Source organism: Drosophila ananassae, chromosome XL, assembly GCF_017639315.1.
Source record: "Drosophila ananassae strain 14024-0371.13 chromosome XL, ASM1763931v2, whole genome shotgun sequence".
Taxonomy (NCBI): Eukaryota; Metazoa; Arthropoda; class Insecta; order Diptera; family Drosophilidae; genus Drosophila; species Drosophila ananassae.
The window spans coordinates 6,845,538-6,860,853 of NC_057931.1; the positions used below are offsets into that span (position 1 = coordinate 6,845,538).

The 15,316-nt window shown below is 43.2% G+C and overlaps 2 protein-coding genes and 1 long non-coding RNA gene across 3 annotated transcripts; 1 reads left to right on the forward strand and 2 right to left on the reverse strand.

Annotated features, from left to right (window-relative positions):
- Positions 1-2,209: 2,209 nt before the first annotated feature.
- LOC6502164 (doublesex- and mab-3-related transcription factor 2) lies at positions 2,210-4,456 on the reverse strand. The gene is made up of 2 exons (XM_032453480.1): positions 3,844-4,456; positions 2,210-2,562 (listed from the first exon to the last, which is right to left on the reverse strand). Exons 1-2 carry the CDS (start codon positions 4,292-4,294, stop codon positions 2,210-2,212), a joined length of 804 nt encoding a protein of 267 aa, XP_032309371.1. The 5' UTR covers positions 4,295-4,456.
- Positions 4,457-5,147: 691 nt separating this feature from the next.
- On the reverse strand, positions 5,148-13,764 carry LOC6502163. The gene is made up of 7 exons (XM_001966063.4): positions 13,330-13,764; positions 9,724-9,973; positions 8,982-9,663; positions 8,360-8,918; positions 8,162-8,306; positions 7,708-8,103; positions 5,148-7,649 (listed from the first exon to the last, which is right to left on the reverse strand). Exons 2-7 carry the CDS (start codon positions 9,928-9,930, stop codon positions 7,260-7,262), a joined length of 2,379 nt encoding a protein of 792 aa, XP_001966099.2. The 5' UTR covers positions 9,931-9,973; positions 13,330-13,764; the 3' UTR covers positions 5,148-7,259.
- LOC26515393 lies at positions 10,332-11,098 on the forward strand. The gene is made up of 2 exons (XR_001408346.3): positions 10,332-10,396; positions 10,484-11,098. It is a non-coding gene; the product is annotated as an uncharacterized LOC26515393 (long non-coding RNA).
- Positions 13,765-15,316: the final 1,552 nt, after the last annotated feature.

Below are 15,316 nucleotides of genomic sequence, written 5' to 3' on the forward strand. Positions count from 1 at the left end.
CGCCGTTTCTTGATCCGATAGAAATTGGCGGAGCTATGGCTATCGGAAAGGGGGCAAATGGGGGAGAGTCCAGAATCCCACATTTTCATAGGGGTACCCCTTGGAAAATTTCGAAAAATTTTAAAACCATTTTTAAGCAATAATTTGAATGAGGAAAGGAGCTACTGAGTTCCCCGATAACAAAGTGGTACGCCGTTTCTTGATCCGATAGAAATTGGCGGAGCTATGGCTATCGGAAAGGGGGCAAATGGGGGAGAGTCCAGAATCCCACATTTTCATAGGGGTACCCCTTGAAAAATTTCGAAAAATTTTAAAACCATTTTTAAGCAATAATTTGAATGAGGAAAGGAGCTACTGAGTTCCCCGATAACAAAGTGGTACGCCGTTTCTTGATCCGATAGAAATTGGCGGAGCTATGGCTATCGGAAGGGGGAAAAATGGGGGAGAGCCCAGAATCCCACATTTTCATAGGGAATCCACATTGAAAAATTTCGAAAAATTTTAAAACCATTTTTAAGCAATAATTTGAATGAGGAAAGGAGCTACTGAGTTCCCCGATAACAAAGTGGTACGCCGTTTCTTGATCCGATAGAAATTGGCGGAGCTATGGCTATCGGAAAGGGGGCAAATGGGGGAGAGTCCAGAATCCCACATTTTCATAGGGGTACCCCTTGGAAAATTTCGAAAAATTTTAAAACCATTTTTAAGCAATAATTTGAATAAGGAAAGGAGCTACTGAGTTCCCCGATAACAAAGTGGTACGCCGTTTCTTGATCCGATAGAAATTGGCGGAGCTATGGCTATCGGAAGGGGGAAAAATGGGGGAGAGCCCAGAATCCCACATTTTCATAGGGAATCCACATTGAAAAATTTCGAAAAATTTTAAAACCATTTTTAAGCAATAATTTGAATGAGGAAAGGAGCTACTGAGTTCCCCGATAACAAAGTGGTACGCCGTTTCTTGATCCGATAGAAATTGGCGGAGCTATGGCTATCGGAAAGGGGGCAAATGGGGGAGAGTCCAGAATCCCACATTTTCATAGGGGTACCCCTTGGAAAATTTCGAAAAATTTTAAAACCATTTTTAAGCAATAATTTGAATAAGGAAAGGAGCTACTGAGTTCCCCGATAACAAAGTGGTACGCCGTTTCTTGATCCGATAGAAATTGGCGGAGCTATGGCTATCGGAAGGGGGAAAAATGGGGGAGAGCCCAGAATCCCACATTTTCATAGGGAATCCACATTGAAAAATTTCGAAAAATTGTAAAACCATTTTTAAGCAATAATTTGAATGAGGAAAGGATCCACTGAGTTCCCCGATAACAAAGTGGTACGCCGTTTCTTGATCCGATAGAAATTGGCGGAGCTATGGCTATCGGAAAGGGGGCAAATGGGGAAGAGTCTAGAATCCCACATTTTCATAGGGGTACCCCTTGGAAAATTTCGAAAAATTTTAAAACCATTTTTAAGCAATAATTTGAATGAGGAAAGGATCCACTGAGTTCCCCGATAACAAAGTGGTACGCCGTTTCTTGATCCGATAGAAATTGACGGAGCTATGGCTATCGGAAGGGGGGAAAATGGGGAAGAGTCTAGAATCCCACATTTTCATAGGGGTACCCCTTGGAAAATTTCGAAAAATTTTAAAACCATTTTTAAGCAATAATTTGAATAAGGAAAGGAGCTACTGAGTTCCCCGATAACAAAAAGGTACGCCGTTTCTTGATCCGATAGAAATTGGCGGAGCTATGGCTATCGGAAGGGGGAAAAATGGGGGAGAGCCCAGAATCCCACATTTTCATAGGGAATCCACATTGAAAAATTTCGAAAAATTTTAAAACCATTTTTAAGCAATAATTTGAATGAGGAAAGGAGCTACTGAGTTCCCCGATAACAAAGTGGTACGCCGTTTCTTGATCCGATAGAAATTGGCGGAGCTATGGCTTTGGGAATGGAGGAAATCCACATGGAACCCTACGAGTACAGAGTATAGATATTATTCCATAATTTAGTTATGGAATCATCTAAATTCTTAATGTATAAAGAATAAAAACACAACATATAATTGTTTTTTAAATTCATTTTTAATTTCTTTGTTTTATTTCATTTGAAACTTATAAGGCTAGACAAAAAAATTTCCTTAAAACCTAGGACTATTTACAAAGTGATTTTTTTTCAGATCTCCTTGAATTCCAGGATATATCCTGGGCTACGTCTTGAGGCTCATGATGGCCTCAATGGAGAAGCTCAGCTTGGGTTTCTTGGCGGGCAGCGAGGACTGGCTGGAGCTGGAGGAGGAGTAGGAGATGATGCTGGAGGGCGTGGCCGTGAAACTGTTCACGGGCGGCTGGAGCGGCGGCATTGATGGATACATGGGCTGATCCTGGCGCATCACTGAAGCAGAAGCGGCAGCGGAGGCGGCAGCGGCGGCGGCCACGAACAAAGCGTTGCCGCCCAGAGTCGCCTCCATGGCGTAGTTCAGTTCCGGATCGGCGAAGGCGCGTCGCTTGCGCATGCGCTCCATCAGGGGGGAGCTGAACGTGGGAAAGCGCTGCTTGTACTCTGGAAAAAGGACACCCGGAAAATTGGTAAGTACTCTGCAGGATTATACGGATAATTAGGTAAAATTACACGATCATTTCTCGAGTATTTTGTCTTTAAAAAGAAGATTTCATCCTGATGGAAAATATTCAAAGAAAGTATCTTCAAGATTCAAAAGTTAAGAATATCAGACTCATTATATCTACAAATTATTGCAATTACGTTTTATATCCTTGGCTTAGTCCTGTGGCTTCTTATTTTCTTTTTTTCATTGTAATACGATCCACGAATCCCGATCCCGATCCCGATCCCGTCCAGACAGTCTGGCACCAGGATCGCCACTTGTACGGAAACCAGATGGAAAAGTCAATTGCTGTTGCCACATACTCCTGCCCCCAGTGCCTGCCCCTGCCTGCCTCACTCTCAATTGGTTTTTCCGTTTTCGTGGCATATCAGTTTTCCAAAAACGGACGGACAGGCGGACAGACGGACGGACGGACAGCTCAAGTGATTGGAAAATGTGCGTACACACTTCGAGGCATCGCATTTCAATTGTTTTTCGTCAGTCCAATAATTGCTGTTGTTATTGTTGCTTATTGTTGTTCTTATTGTTGTTGTTGCAGGGAATCAGTCATTTCCTGTCTTCGGTCTGGAGGAGATCATCGGGAGGCTAACCAATCTCCCATCTCCGGTTACCACTTCGCCCGGCCAGACAGTCTGTCTCCGCATGGAGATTTCTTTTTGGAGGTAGGGGGCCCCTCAGAGGTTAGGGGTTTATATTTCCCATATCGGTCACTTTATCGGGGTTTTAACTTCTACTTTTTTCAATTTTAAATTTTTAATGGTTTTATTATCTATTCATAAAATTTAGATACCACTTTTGTAGTTTTGATTATAATAATTATAATATTTTCAAGAATAATAGCTATCTTAGGTATCTTGACTTCATTTCTATAATATTTTCGGGTTTTTATTTGAAAAAAGTTAAAATGTTAAGTTATTTAGAAAACTCCTAATTATATTATTTAATTTCGACTTTCTAGAAGCTTTTGGAAGGCTTCTGAAATCTTGAACTATTTCGAAAAATACTATTTTAGAAGTTAATAAGTTTTGAAGAACATTTGAAAGTATACTCTTTATAAAGGTCTCTTTGATTTTTTAGTATCTTAATTTTTAAAGGTTTCTTAGGAATTTTCTTTTTTAAAACCACTTCTTAAAACAATATAGTCTTTAGATATTGATCTAAAAAACCCTAATATCCAAAACTCAACTAATATCTCTTATTTCTTTTCAGAAACTCACCTTCCATGGCAGCTGTGATGTGGAGTGTGGACTGCTGGAGGCTGCGAAGGCGCTGCTTGTAGATCCTTTTCTGGGCCATGAGGGCCTGTCGGGTGGCGGAGGACGACGACGTGGAGGAGGAGCAGCTGGGTGGTCCTTGGGGCGGCGGAGAGGCAGTAGTGTGTGAGCTAGAGTCTTCGCCCTCGCTGCCGGACGCAGTGCCCGCCGTGTGATGGCCCCCCGTGGTGGCCTCCAGTGCCTCCATGGTCTGCTGGCGGCGCAGGGCCACCTGGGCGGCCATTACCCGCTGCCGGTCCACCACTAGCTGGCAGTTGGGGCAGCAGCACTCCCGCCACCGGCACAGCCGCTTGTGTCCCTTGACGCAGGATATCACGCCGTGGTTGCGACACCTCGCGCACTTGGGCGTCCTCAGAAGACGTCGCTCTCGCTGGCTACTCCGATCCTGACTCATTTTCTTCACTGGACACTGGATTACCGGATTACTGGGCTACTGATCACCGATCTGCGATCTCCGATCGACTAAAAGGATCCCGTACGGAGCACGGACATTTAAGGGGCAACCGCAGCGGCTACTTGTCGCCGTCAGACAGTCTGGCAGCGTCAAGTGGTTTCCGTTCCCGTCCCTCGGGCATCATTCGCATCCGTCAGATACTTTGGCGGCCCAGGCTGCAGGCGTGAAGGAGGGAGGAGGGTCGGATACCTCGTCTGCCATTGGCTGCTAATCGCTGTTTCTAAATATAGACGGTCCAATGGCTGCACAGATGTTCTGCATCAGTATCCGAAAGATACATTTGGTCACGGTCGGCATTCGGTAAGTAGAACCTGGAAAATTATAGGGATTTGTAAAAGTAATATTTGTAAAATAAATTTTTTATAGATGGTTTAATAAAAAATGAAGGAAAAATTATAAAAGTCAAGCTTAATAATTTCGTATCTGAAGAAAAGTAAGTATATGATAATTGCCTAAAGTATAAAAAAAATATAAATATTGCATGTTAAATTGTTACAGTGACGAAAGAAACCAGCAATAACAACATGGGATTTAATATAGATAGATAAGATAAAGTTAATAATGCCTAATAGGATTTAATAAACAAATAATTTATAAATATACTTAAATGTTGAATAAATCGTACATACTTTACCTTCCAAATGTTTCAAAACTTTTGAGCCACCTATTTCCTCTTAAATCCTATAAACCTATAAAGCATCTTCATCCATTGTACTGTATCCTCACTGTAGTCACCCATCTGCAGACCCTTTGGATTTGTTTGGACTCGCCTCTGAGAAAATATACATATTGATTTCTGGCTTGTTCCTTTAATATTCGTATTTATTATTTGACTCAATTGTGGTTTACTTTTATAACAATTTGTAGCATTATCTCATACATATATAGTATATATAGCACGTACATACATCCATATATTTGTTTCCGTATAAATACAAATTCAACACGATTTTAATTTTAACTATTTTCCTTCTTTTGTTTTTTTTTTTAAGTCATTAGTTTAGCTAACAAACAGTATGGTTTAAAAAAAAAGACAAAATTCTTCAGCGTTTTTTGTGTTTTTTTTCAATATATATGTAGTATTCGTAAAGGTTTTTAATTTTTGTTTTTTTTTTGGGGAAAGGACTTTCCAAGGATGCCTTTTAAATGCGTTCTCTATAATGAGAGAGCATGTGTACAGTGCGTTCCATCGGCATCAGGCCAATTAGAGGCGGATTGTCAGCCGGTTTTCAATCAGGAGATATGTCAACGAACTCGTCAAGTGTTTAAATGGAAAGGAATTGCCGTCGTGAAACGCACTGTCCTGGCTCTGGAGGTCCTTGTTTAGAAAAAGAGTATTACAAAAAAATTGTAGTGATTTTTTTGGTTTTAAATGGATTTCGTAGATTAAAGCTTCAGCTAGAAGTGCCAGGTTTAAGATTTGGTTTTGGTTTTTTGGTCAAAATACAGGTGCGACTAGAAAAGGATGCCCAAGGACAATGTGCATTCGATTATACAGTATATAGTGTATTCATATCAAGGATCCAGCGGACAATCTGGCAATTGAGGGAGAACTTAGGGCCATCTTTTGATAATTATCTCTATCTGTTTTTGTAGAATTATGTACTTTGAATAAATGCTTGCAAAGTTATTGTCCTTTACTGTTTGAAAAAACGCTCTCTAAACGGCAAATCGATACATGTCCTGTCCGTATATATAGGCATATATATAATACAAAATATCCTTGATCCTTGAACCAACTAAATCTAATTACAAAACACGCGGCCCTACAAAAATCGAACAAACGCAAATCACAAAGGTACAAACGATTGTTGATACATACGATATATAATACGTATATAATATAATATATAATATATATATATAATGCATTATATAATAACACATTCTATGGCTATGGATTGTAACTATTTATAAACAATTTGATTCATTAATCCGATTCGATCTGTGTTCGCTTTGGTAGACGCACTCTGAATTTCGTATTCACTTCTCATTCATATCACATTTCTTAATGGGCTCACCACTTTTCAAATACTATCGATTATGATCGATTAACGATCAACTTCAATCACGCTATCGATATCGGTTTCTGACTTTTGACTGGGTTTTTTTTTTTTTTTTTTTTTTCAAATTCAACAACGATTGATTGCCAAACGACATTCCATCCATAGAGTTTCAATACAAAACAGGACTTGGCATACAGCACGCGAAATAATTGTAATTACTGACTGGAGGTGGTCACCTGGCTGCGGGCTGAGTTTCTGGAATTCTCAGCTCGAGAAATCCGAGATGTCAAGTGGTTGCAGTTTGAAACAGTTGGGTGTTGAAATTGAAACAAAATACATGTGTCTGTTGGGGTTTTGACTTTTCCAATTGGTTTTTTTGAAATTTTCAATATTTTCGAAGAGAAAGATTATTTATCTTTATATTATATCATATTATCAGAGGATTTTTGTAGAGATTATGGATTAAATATATACTTTTCCCATCCATAAAATTGAATTCCAGATAGAACCCTCTAATAACAAAACCAACTCTCCAAGAACCTTCTCTCGAACCACCTCCACTTTACAATTATGTCTGGTGCTGTATCCCTTATAGTGTCTCTGGGGGGCAGATAGTGTCTGTGTATATAGTCGGTATATAGAAATCTTTACATAACAATTAGTGCGCGACAGTGTAGATATATAACTAGTAAACAGGCTCGTTGTCCTTTGGTGCGGGTCTTTAATTTTAGATTACATAATACTTCTGGTTTTTAATCCTTGTATTCCTGGTATTATCCTTGTTTTTTCCATTATTTTTAGAGGGAAAGCAGTAGAAAACGACGAGTGAGGAAAATCGGCAATTTTCCAGCTGGAAATTGGGCATCACCGGATCAGAGGACGCCGCTCCAGGACACCGTTCAAACGATGCTGTTACGCTTGACGCTCGTCCGCTGCAGAGTGCTCTGCATGGCGGCCACCACCGCCTCGGCCCCGCCCGCAAACACCGGCTGGTTGACCGCCCGCCGCAGGACATGCCACATGGCCACCGGTTTGCGGAGCGAGGAGAGCATCTGGTGCCAGTGGCGCAGCCCCTTCCCCACCGCACAGCTGCCGGCGACGACGTGCCCCAGCGGCAGCAGTCCGCCCCCGGCGGTCACCCCGAACACCGTTAGCCGGAGCCGGGCGGTCGTCAGGCTGGGTGGCGGCACACTGAAGATCACCGACTCGTTGAAGATCGGGCCGCGGTCCTTGCGCTTCAGCGAGGTGCGCTTCTTCAGGACCTTCCGCTCGTTATCCATCAGGTAGACCTGCCGACGGGAGTGAACAGTTTCAGGGAGATCCTTGGCAGGATTAGAGACCACTCACCTTCACAAAGACACTTTGTACGGTGTCCGCGGGATCCTCCTGCTGCTGCTGCTTCAGCTGGTCCCTCTTCTTGGCCGGCATGTCCTCCGGATCCGGGTCGAGCTTAAGGTTCCGGGCCTTCACCACGACGATGGTCAGTCGCTCCGCCGTCGGCAGGTAGCTGAGCGAGAACATGAGCTCGCCCCATCGGGCGTTGCACTTCCGGGAGTCCGACAGCGGTATCCAGGTGGTGATCGGTTTGGGCGTCTCCCCGATCTCCATCTCCGCCTCCCCGATGAGCGTGTGGGCGGGGCCGTTGTGGTAGAGGTGGAACCACAGGGAGTGCCTAGCCTGACGCTTCTGGAGCCAGAAGTTGAAGCTTTCGTTGTAGCTGGGAGTTCCTGTGGCACGAACCACCTGCAAGGATACGGCGGACAGTGTTAGAGATGTCCTGGAAGAGGAATTCTTTAGTTACCTTCGTTTGCATCGCTCCTGGATGATCCGGTACCAGATAGATCCTCACAAAAGTATCCAACGACTCCACGCTGAACGGACAGATGAGTCCTTTGGCCTCCAGGACACTGACTGTGAGCTCCATGCCCTCCGTGCTGATGCAGTTCCTTCAAATAAAGGATAAATACAAGAAGGACTGAAACTATTTTCAAGGACCTACTTTTCATAATGCAATCCGACGCAGAGATACCCAGTAATCTGAGTGTACGGCTGATCGAGCTGCTCCAGGACCAGATTGGACTCCGAGGTGACCGAGTCGCAGGATACGGCGCGCTCCAGGTTGATGCCCTCCATGGACCCGGCCACCGAGCCCGACCCGGAGTCCAGTGAGACTTGCGAGCTGTTCCGCCTGCCCAGACCCATTCCCAGGCTCAGAGTCGAGTCCTGACGCAACAAGGACCGCCCAAAGGACCAAGTGCCGTTGCCATTGCCGTTCACATGTCCCGATCCACTGCCATTGGCCATCGATCCTCCGTTCATGCCCAGCTTCCGGAAGAGGTAGTCCTCGGAGATGGTCTTCTGCAGCAGATGAGGTCCTTTGACGCGCTGCGAGAGGCCCGTAAAGGGATTCGTGGTGTTCTGGAGCTTCAGCAGGCGACTGGACAGACTGTTGGTGTCCACGAAGGGGTTGCCATTGTGGTGATTCGCTGATTCCGAGGGAGCCCTCTGGACAGGAGGTGACTGAGGGGGCAAGGAGACGGAGGCGGTGACTGTGGATACTATGCGGGAAGATATGATGTTACTAGGGATTTGAGGAGTACGTGGATGTCTGGATTACTCACCCGACGAGGAGGCAGCAGATGCAGAGATTGTGGCCACTGGAGGATCTGCCGCCGGAAGGCTGGGAGGCATCTGTTCCGTGGACTCGCACAGGAAGGGATTGGTGCTGGAGTTCCGCCGCTTGAGAGCTGGGATGCGTCGCTCCATCTCCGGCAGGATCTCCGGCTGCTGCTCCACCTCCGGCAGCGGATCCTGCGACATCCCGTTCAAGGCCTGACCCCCCGAGGACACTTGCCGCTTGGCAATCGGCCGGGGAATGGCGGTTGCGGACAGATTCACGGAAGCGGAGGTGGTGAGTCGGGGCGGCGGAGGCGCCTCCAGTGGCTGGGGCAGGACTCCGTTCGCAAGGGATCCGTTCTGGCGCAGGCAGGAGGATCGGGGCTCCGGGTCGGCTGGCTCCTGGGCTTGGCTGAAGGAGAAGGTCACGGTTTTGGTGGCTGGGCCGGCACTGTTCGGCGCCGGAGCGGGCCGGAGGGGCTGCGGCGGAATGCTGACATCCGACTGGGGCAGATTCCACAGCGGGGTGGTGACCTCCAGGGAGGTGCTCGTCCCACTGGCCCCTCCCACCAGACAACCGTTCATCAGGAGCAGCTGCTGGGAGCGATTGTGGTTGTCCTTGTCGATGGTATCGAAGCGCTTGAAGCTGCCGCTGGTGCTCAGCAGGAACTCCGATCCGGACTGGATCTGCAGGCAAGGACAATGAAGGATATGCTCTAAGGAAGTTCTGAGAAGGAATGTACTTACACTGGCCATGTAGCCGTTGGCGTGGAAGAGCTTGTGCTTGTGGTTGGAGAGGCCGATCTTCTCCTCCTTGCTGGACCGCATCCTCATCCAGCTGGCGGCCCGCGGGCCGAGGCAGTGGCAGGCGAACAGGATGCCCATCACCAGGACCGCCAGCAGCAGGAGCGCCAGGCTGGCAAAGGACATCATGGCGAGCGGAGTGCCTTCCATAGATCGCTTATCGCCTCCGGTTCACAGACATTTCAATAACTTTCTGGAAGAGATCGAGGATCAGGTAAGATTCCAGTGACGAAGGAGTATTGCAAAGCTTAAAATATTTAATTTTTATCTGAAGAACTCATTTTTTAATGACATTTCGGTTTTAAAATTGAAAAATAGTAGTAGGCTTTGCTCAGAAATGGTCTAAAATGGCCAAAAATGGGGAATTTTTAAAGATTCTTAAGAGAAATGTAAGGGGATTCCCTATTTCCATCCTCTATGGCTCAAAATACCAATGACGAATGGGCGTACTATGCCTAAATTAACTAATATTAACCTAAAAATCTGATTTTTTAATGACATTTCCTTTTCAGAATCCAACACCAAAGTAGGCTTTGGATAGAAGGGCCAAAAATTGTATAAAAGCCGGCCCCCCGGTGGAGAAAATTCAGTTATATCATTGGCTTGGAGCTGAAAGGTAGTATTTTATACAGTTTTTTTTTCATTATATTTTTTTTTATTATTTTTTCTTTTTTTTTAATATTTAATTTCTTCTCTTCCCTAGGTAGGCCTCCAGCCTGGAGGCTCAGGCCATGAGGACTTTCCATTGGGGAGGTTGCCGTCCAAGATGAAGGAGAACAACTAACGTAGCAAATACAAACACTATCGCTTCGATCCGGATCGGCACCGGCACCGAATATCCCCGAAGGCGTCACCATAACTCATCAACCAGGAAAAGACAAGGATAAGTCAGCCTCAAGGCTAGACCACAAGTCTGGTAAACTAGAACCGACAAGACAGAAGACTAGGACAAGCCAGACCAAGCCGAATAGCCATAGAAGATGACTTACAAGACCAGGACAATTCTGGTCAGGAGGCAAGACAGAAGACTAGGATCAAAGGCCAAGATTCCAGACGATTCCAGGATTAGAGGACCAGGGCAAGAGACCACCAAATCAAGCCAGGTCCCTACGACCAGGATCAGGACAAGCCAGACCAAGGGACAATACAAAACCAAGACTAACCAGCCCCCTAAGACCAGACATGGACGGCAAAGGGGGCTGATATTGGAGGAGTAACATCCTCCTAGTAATTAATCTATTAATTAATTCCAGTGACGAAGAAGACAAAGAGTGAAGAAAAGAATTATAAATAAAAATAGTATAAATTTTTCAAATAATTTGGCCAAAATATTAAATATGGGTCACTGTCAATAGCGATGCACTTCCCCTTCGGGCCGTCACTGAGACAAGTGAGTCACTGATTCGGTTGGAAAACGAAAATAAAACCCAAATGTTTTCATTGGAAACTGATGGGAAATTTGGAAAACACTTTCATCTCGAATCGCTTTACATTCGGCGATTTGCCTCATTTGTGGGTACATAGGTGGGCGGGTAGGTGGACAGGTGTTGGTTCTTGTTCTTGTTCTCAACTTTGACAGTTTTTGAATTGAATTTGAAACCCAAGACGCACCATTGCCACTTCAAAGCACCGACCGGGGGAGGGGGAACGGAGTGACATCGGGAATACCAGAAGGGGGCGGTATTACGTCCACAATGGATCACTCTCGCCTGGGAGCGCTGACAGCTCGGCCTGAGCTCTTCTCCACCGCCTTTCATCGTCCCATTGGGGGACCCATTGGTTGCCAGGCACTCCTAAGAGGCTTAGGTAACAGGACTACAGGAGGGATTACAGTGAGGACTGCCTGGGACGAACTTGGAGGACTACAAAGGAAGCAGGAAGCAGTCAGGTGAGTGGCAAGTTTTATAAATAATAGAGTATATTTAAAAAGAAAAATACATCATTTGAGAAAGTTATTGTATTATAGATTTATTAAAAAAATATTAAAATAAATAATATAACAAATATTATAGAAATAAGGCCAATGACAGTCTCATTATAATTTAATATAATTTATTTCCATTAAAGTACCAACCATAAAAATTGTTTCTTACTGAAGTATGACTGTATTTGGCAAGTTTCATAAAATGAAAGTGCTTTCTAAGCTCCGATAAGTACTCATCTATATATAATCTATATAAATATCTATATATTCCCCCCTTTAGTGTCTAAATTCATGCACTTATTAATGCCACGCTCCTGCATCGGATTCGGTTCATTGGGCCGGCTATTAAATAGCTTCATAAATGCATTACAGAGTAATTTATTTCATTAGGCTCAGGGATTCGACCCGGGGATACCCTATAATAAAAGGGAATTACAAAATGCAACTTGGCCAAAAGCGAAGGTGACTTCTGCGCATAAAAAGTCAACTATACCGTGTAACTAACAAGTGGAATAAGGGTTTAATGTGCCACTCACTGGCACCTGCACTGGAAAAAATATAAAATATATTATTAAAAAAATATAAAAATGAATATGTAAGAAAATTTATTATGAGAAGCTATTCTAGATAGGCTTTATAGGATAGTTTTGACAGGAAGAGTATGAATATAAAATAATAAATTGAAAATAAAATAATATAATATAGAAGAAACATAAATTATATCATAAATATAACTTATATTAAATAATATATAACAATTCAATAATTTTAAACATAATATTATTAACAATTATTATGTATATCTTTTGACTAAACCAAGTCATATAATTAACTAATTATTCTTATTATTAATCGCAGTGTAGTTGAAGAATTGGTCACACATCTTGCCCCAGAGAGGGGCAGGCACAACCAGGCAGAGTGAGATGGGTGGCCAGGGAGATGTGGCGGGAGAAGTGGCACTTTTCATTAACCTACTGGGAGGTCATTCCACTGGCTCTGCCTTTTGTTGCCTGCAGGTGCTGGCCCGATATCTGATGTGTATATAGTATGTGTATAGTGTGTGTATATATATCGGAGAACCGACCGACCGAAAGTGTCGCCAATATAAGCGCGCAGGAGCCCTGGTATTCCGGCAACGGCTAAGAGATGGCGGCGGGCTACTGACCTCTTTTTCGGGAGGCCTCAAAAATGGGACAAACCGAAATCCGAAATCACAAATAGTCACGTCATCATGGGGCGACAACTGAAATCCCTTTTGGACTTGTCCACTAGCCACTGTCCCTGGTATCCTTGATAGTTGCCACAAGGACTATGGTGATGATGATGATGGGTGCCAGAAAAACAAGAAAAGCGAGGAATATGAAAAAAGTTTCCACTGTGAAATGGAGAGTGAAAAGCGGGCGAAAGTCAAAGTAATCAAAAATGGCCAACAGGATGGGGTAACACCATCGGAGGCGCCCCGAGAGCCAACTGGGGGACCGCAAATCTAGAGCATGTTGGCGGAAATACACACGCAGCTCATTTGCAGTTTTGGCCACATGGCATTGCAGTTTATCCTGCAATCCCAGGATATCCAATACTACCTAAAAAAAAAATAAGAAATAAGTAGAGCAGCAAGACATTACCTATTTTCCTAGAATTTTCCTACGAATTTCCACACTTGGCAGTTCATTTGGCAGTTCTCACAGCTAACAATTTGTACACCTTGGTTGGGAATTATTTTCAAAAAATTTTCTAACAATTCGTACTAGTTTTTGGTCACTACTATTTGCAAAAACAACAATAAATATCAACACACAATAACAAAATCACAAACGATTAGCTGCAGGAGCAGCGTTCCCTCGGGGAAGAAGCAGAGGATACTGAATGCGGACCTGGGGGTGCGACGGGCACCTGAATTTCTGGTCTTTCTGGGCCAACAACACTGTTCCTTGATAGGCAGCTTCCAACACTGCTCCCGGGTGCGAATAACAGTAAATCGCAAAGCTTTGGCTTAAGTCCGTGCCTGAAAGTTTGCCACAAGCTTGGGTTATCGATATGTTCCGCGCAAATATTCAAATTTGAATTTAAACAATTAAGAATATAGGATATAAGCTAAGACTTATTTAGTATGTATTATTTTCAAATAAATAGTGCCCCCTTTTTAAGATTTAAGGTCAAAATATACTTTCTATTAAACAAAAGCTTAATCTGAATAATTTTTCAAATGTTTGATGGCAAATATTTTGAAAATTTGACAACTGTCATGAAGTACGAAAGATTATAGAATCAGAATATTGTAAATTAAAAAAAATTAAGCAAAAAGTTAATCAAAGATTGTGTTTTTTTGCAAAAATATAATGTAACAAATCACAATTTCAAATCACATATTCCTTATTTTATTCACCTGAGAACCATTTAAACAGCAAAATTTGAGGAAGATAAATCGTATACCAAGTTTTAAGCTATCTATAAATTGTAAATTCAGGCATTGTCACAAAAGCAAACTGTCACAAAGACAACCTGTCACAAAGATTTAAGTTTATTTTCGACCTATTTGGCAGCTTTTGGAAAAAAACATGTCATAAAGGATGCGTCTTATAAATAGAAGACCGTTGATTTTTAGTACACTCAATAAATATAGCATTAAATGTATAAGATCCTGAAAATATGGCAAATAATTTATAGGATCCTGAAAATATGGCAAAGTATACTATTTTAGTAGACTTTGTAGAAGTTTCTAAAATAGGGGGCTATCCTGTAAGAAAACCTTTGACTTTTGACATGTAAAAACCAAATCTGGTTACAAAACCTTCAAGCTATTGACATGTAAAAGGAAAACCCGACTTTTTCCCCTCAAAAGGGGTATATCGTAAAAAAGGAGAAACTTGTGACTGTGCGAACTTTTATCCGGATAGCACTGTTAACGTAAACCAGGCAGGTGACGAGTCCTGCACAGGGTACAAGGAAATCGTTTAGAAATGTGGAATTTCAACGAAAAACAGCAAACATATGGAAGAGTTTTTTCGTCACTAGATAAATATTATGTTGCAGTCTGGATAATTCGAGTATCTGCGGAGAAATAGGGGCGATATAGGACTGAACATTTAAATAGGTATTATTTTCCTTTTTATCGTACATTTTTTCAAAGGGCTTCCGCATTTATTTTTTAAATGATGGCATGATGGTACCCCTTGGAAAAGTGCGATCGGCGCTTTTCTCTCACTTTTTTGAATTATCTCAACTATTTCGCAACCGATTCTGAAACGGAATCCCATTTGTGAATCAGGGAACTAATCCGAAGACTAGACAGAAATAAAGATCAACGAGTGGCTGGAAAAGGACCCTGCGGCATCAATTCCCACGGATTTGCGCAGTGAACGGAAGATCTCTTGGACGGATATGATCTCGCGAATGTGTGACGACAGAAGCGACTGAGAGGATGTGTCCCAAGCTGGTAACGCTTCATTGTCGGGTAAGCAAATATCCATGTGAAGGAAAACCAACAAAACCAACATGGGTTTTCATGGTTTCTATTCCCGCAGGTGAACAGGATGAGGAGTGTGCTGCCATAAAAGATCGTAAAGACGCGCTGGAAGTCAACGTTGGACTACGAGAATACGCAAAATCGCA

What these genes read in the sequence shown, in the direction of transcription:
- LOC6502164 (XM_032453480.1), bottom strand. Translation starts at nt 4,294, where the DNA reads ATGAGTCAGGATCGGAGTAGCCAGCGAGAGCGACGTCTTCTGAGGACG. An exon ending in CATCACAGCTGCCATGGAAG is followed by an intron (nt 2,563 to 3,843) that starts GTGAGTTTCTGA and finishes TCCTTTTTCCAG; the next exon opens with AGTACAAGCAGCGCTTTCCC.
- LOC6502163 (XM_001966063.4), bottom strand. Translation starts at nt 9,930, where the DNA reads ATGGAAGGCACTCCGCTCGCCATGATGTCCTTTGCCAGCCTGGCGCTC. An exon ending in ATCTGCTGCCTCCTCGTCGG is followed by an intron (nt 8,919 to 8,981) that starts GTGAGTAATCCA and finishes CTTCCCGCATAG; the next exon opens with TATCCACAGTCACCGCCTCC. An exon ending in TACAAAGTGTCTTTGTGAAG is followed by an intron (nt 7,650 to 7,707) that starts GTGAGTGGTCTC and finishes TCCCGTCGGCAG; the next exon opens with GTCTACCTGATGGATAACGA.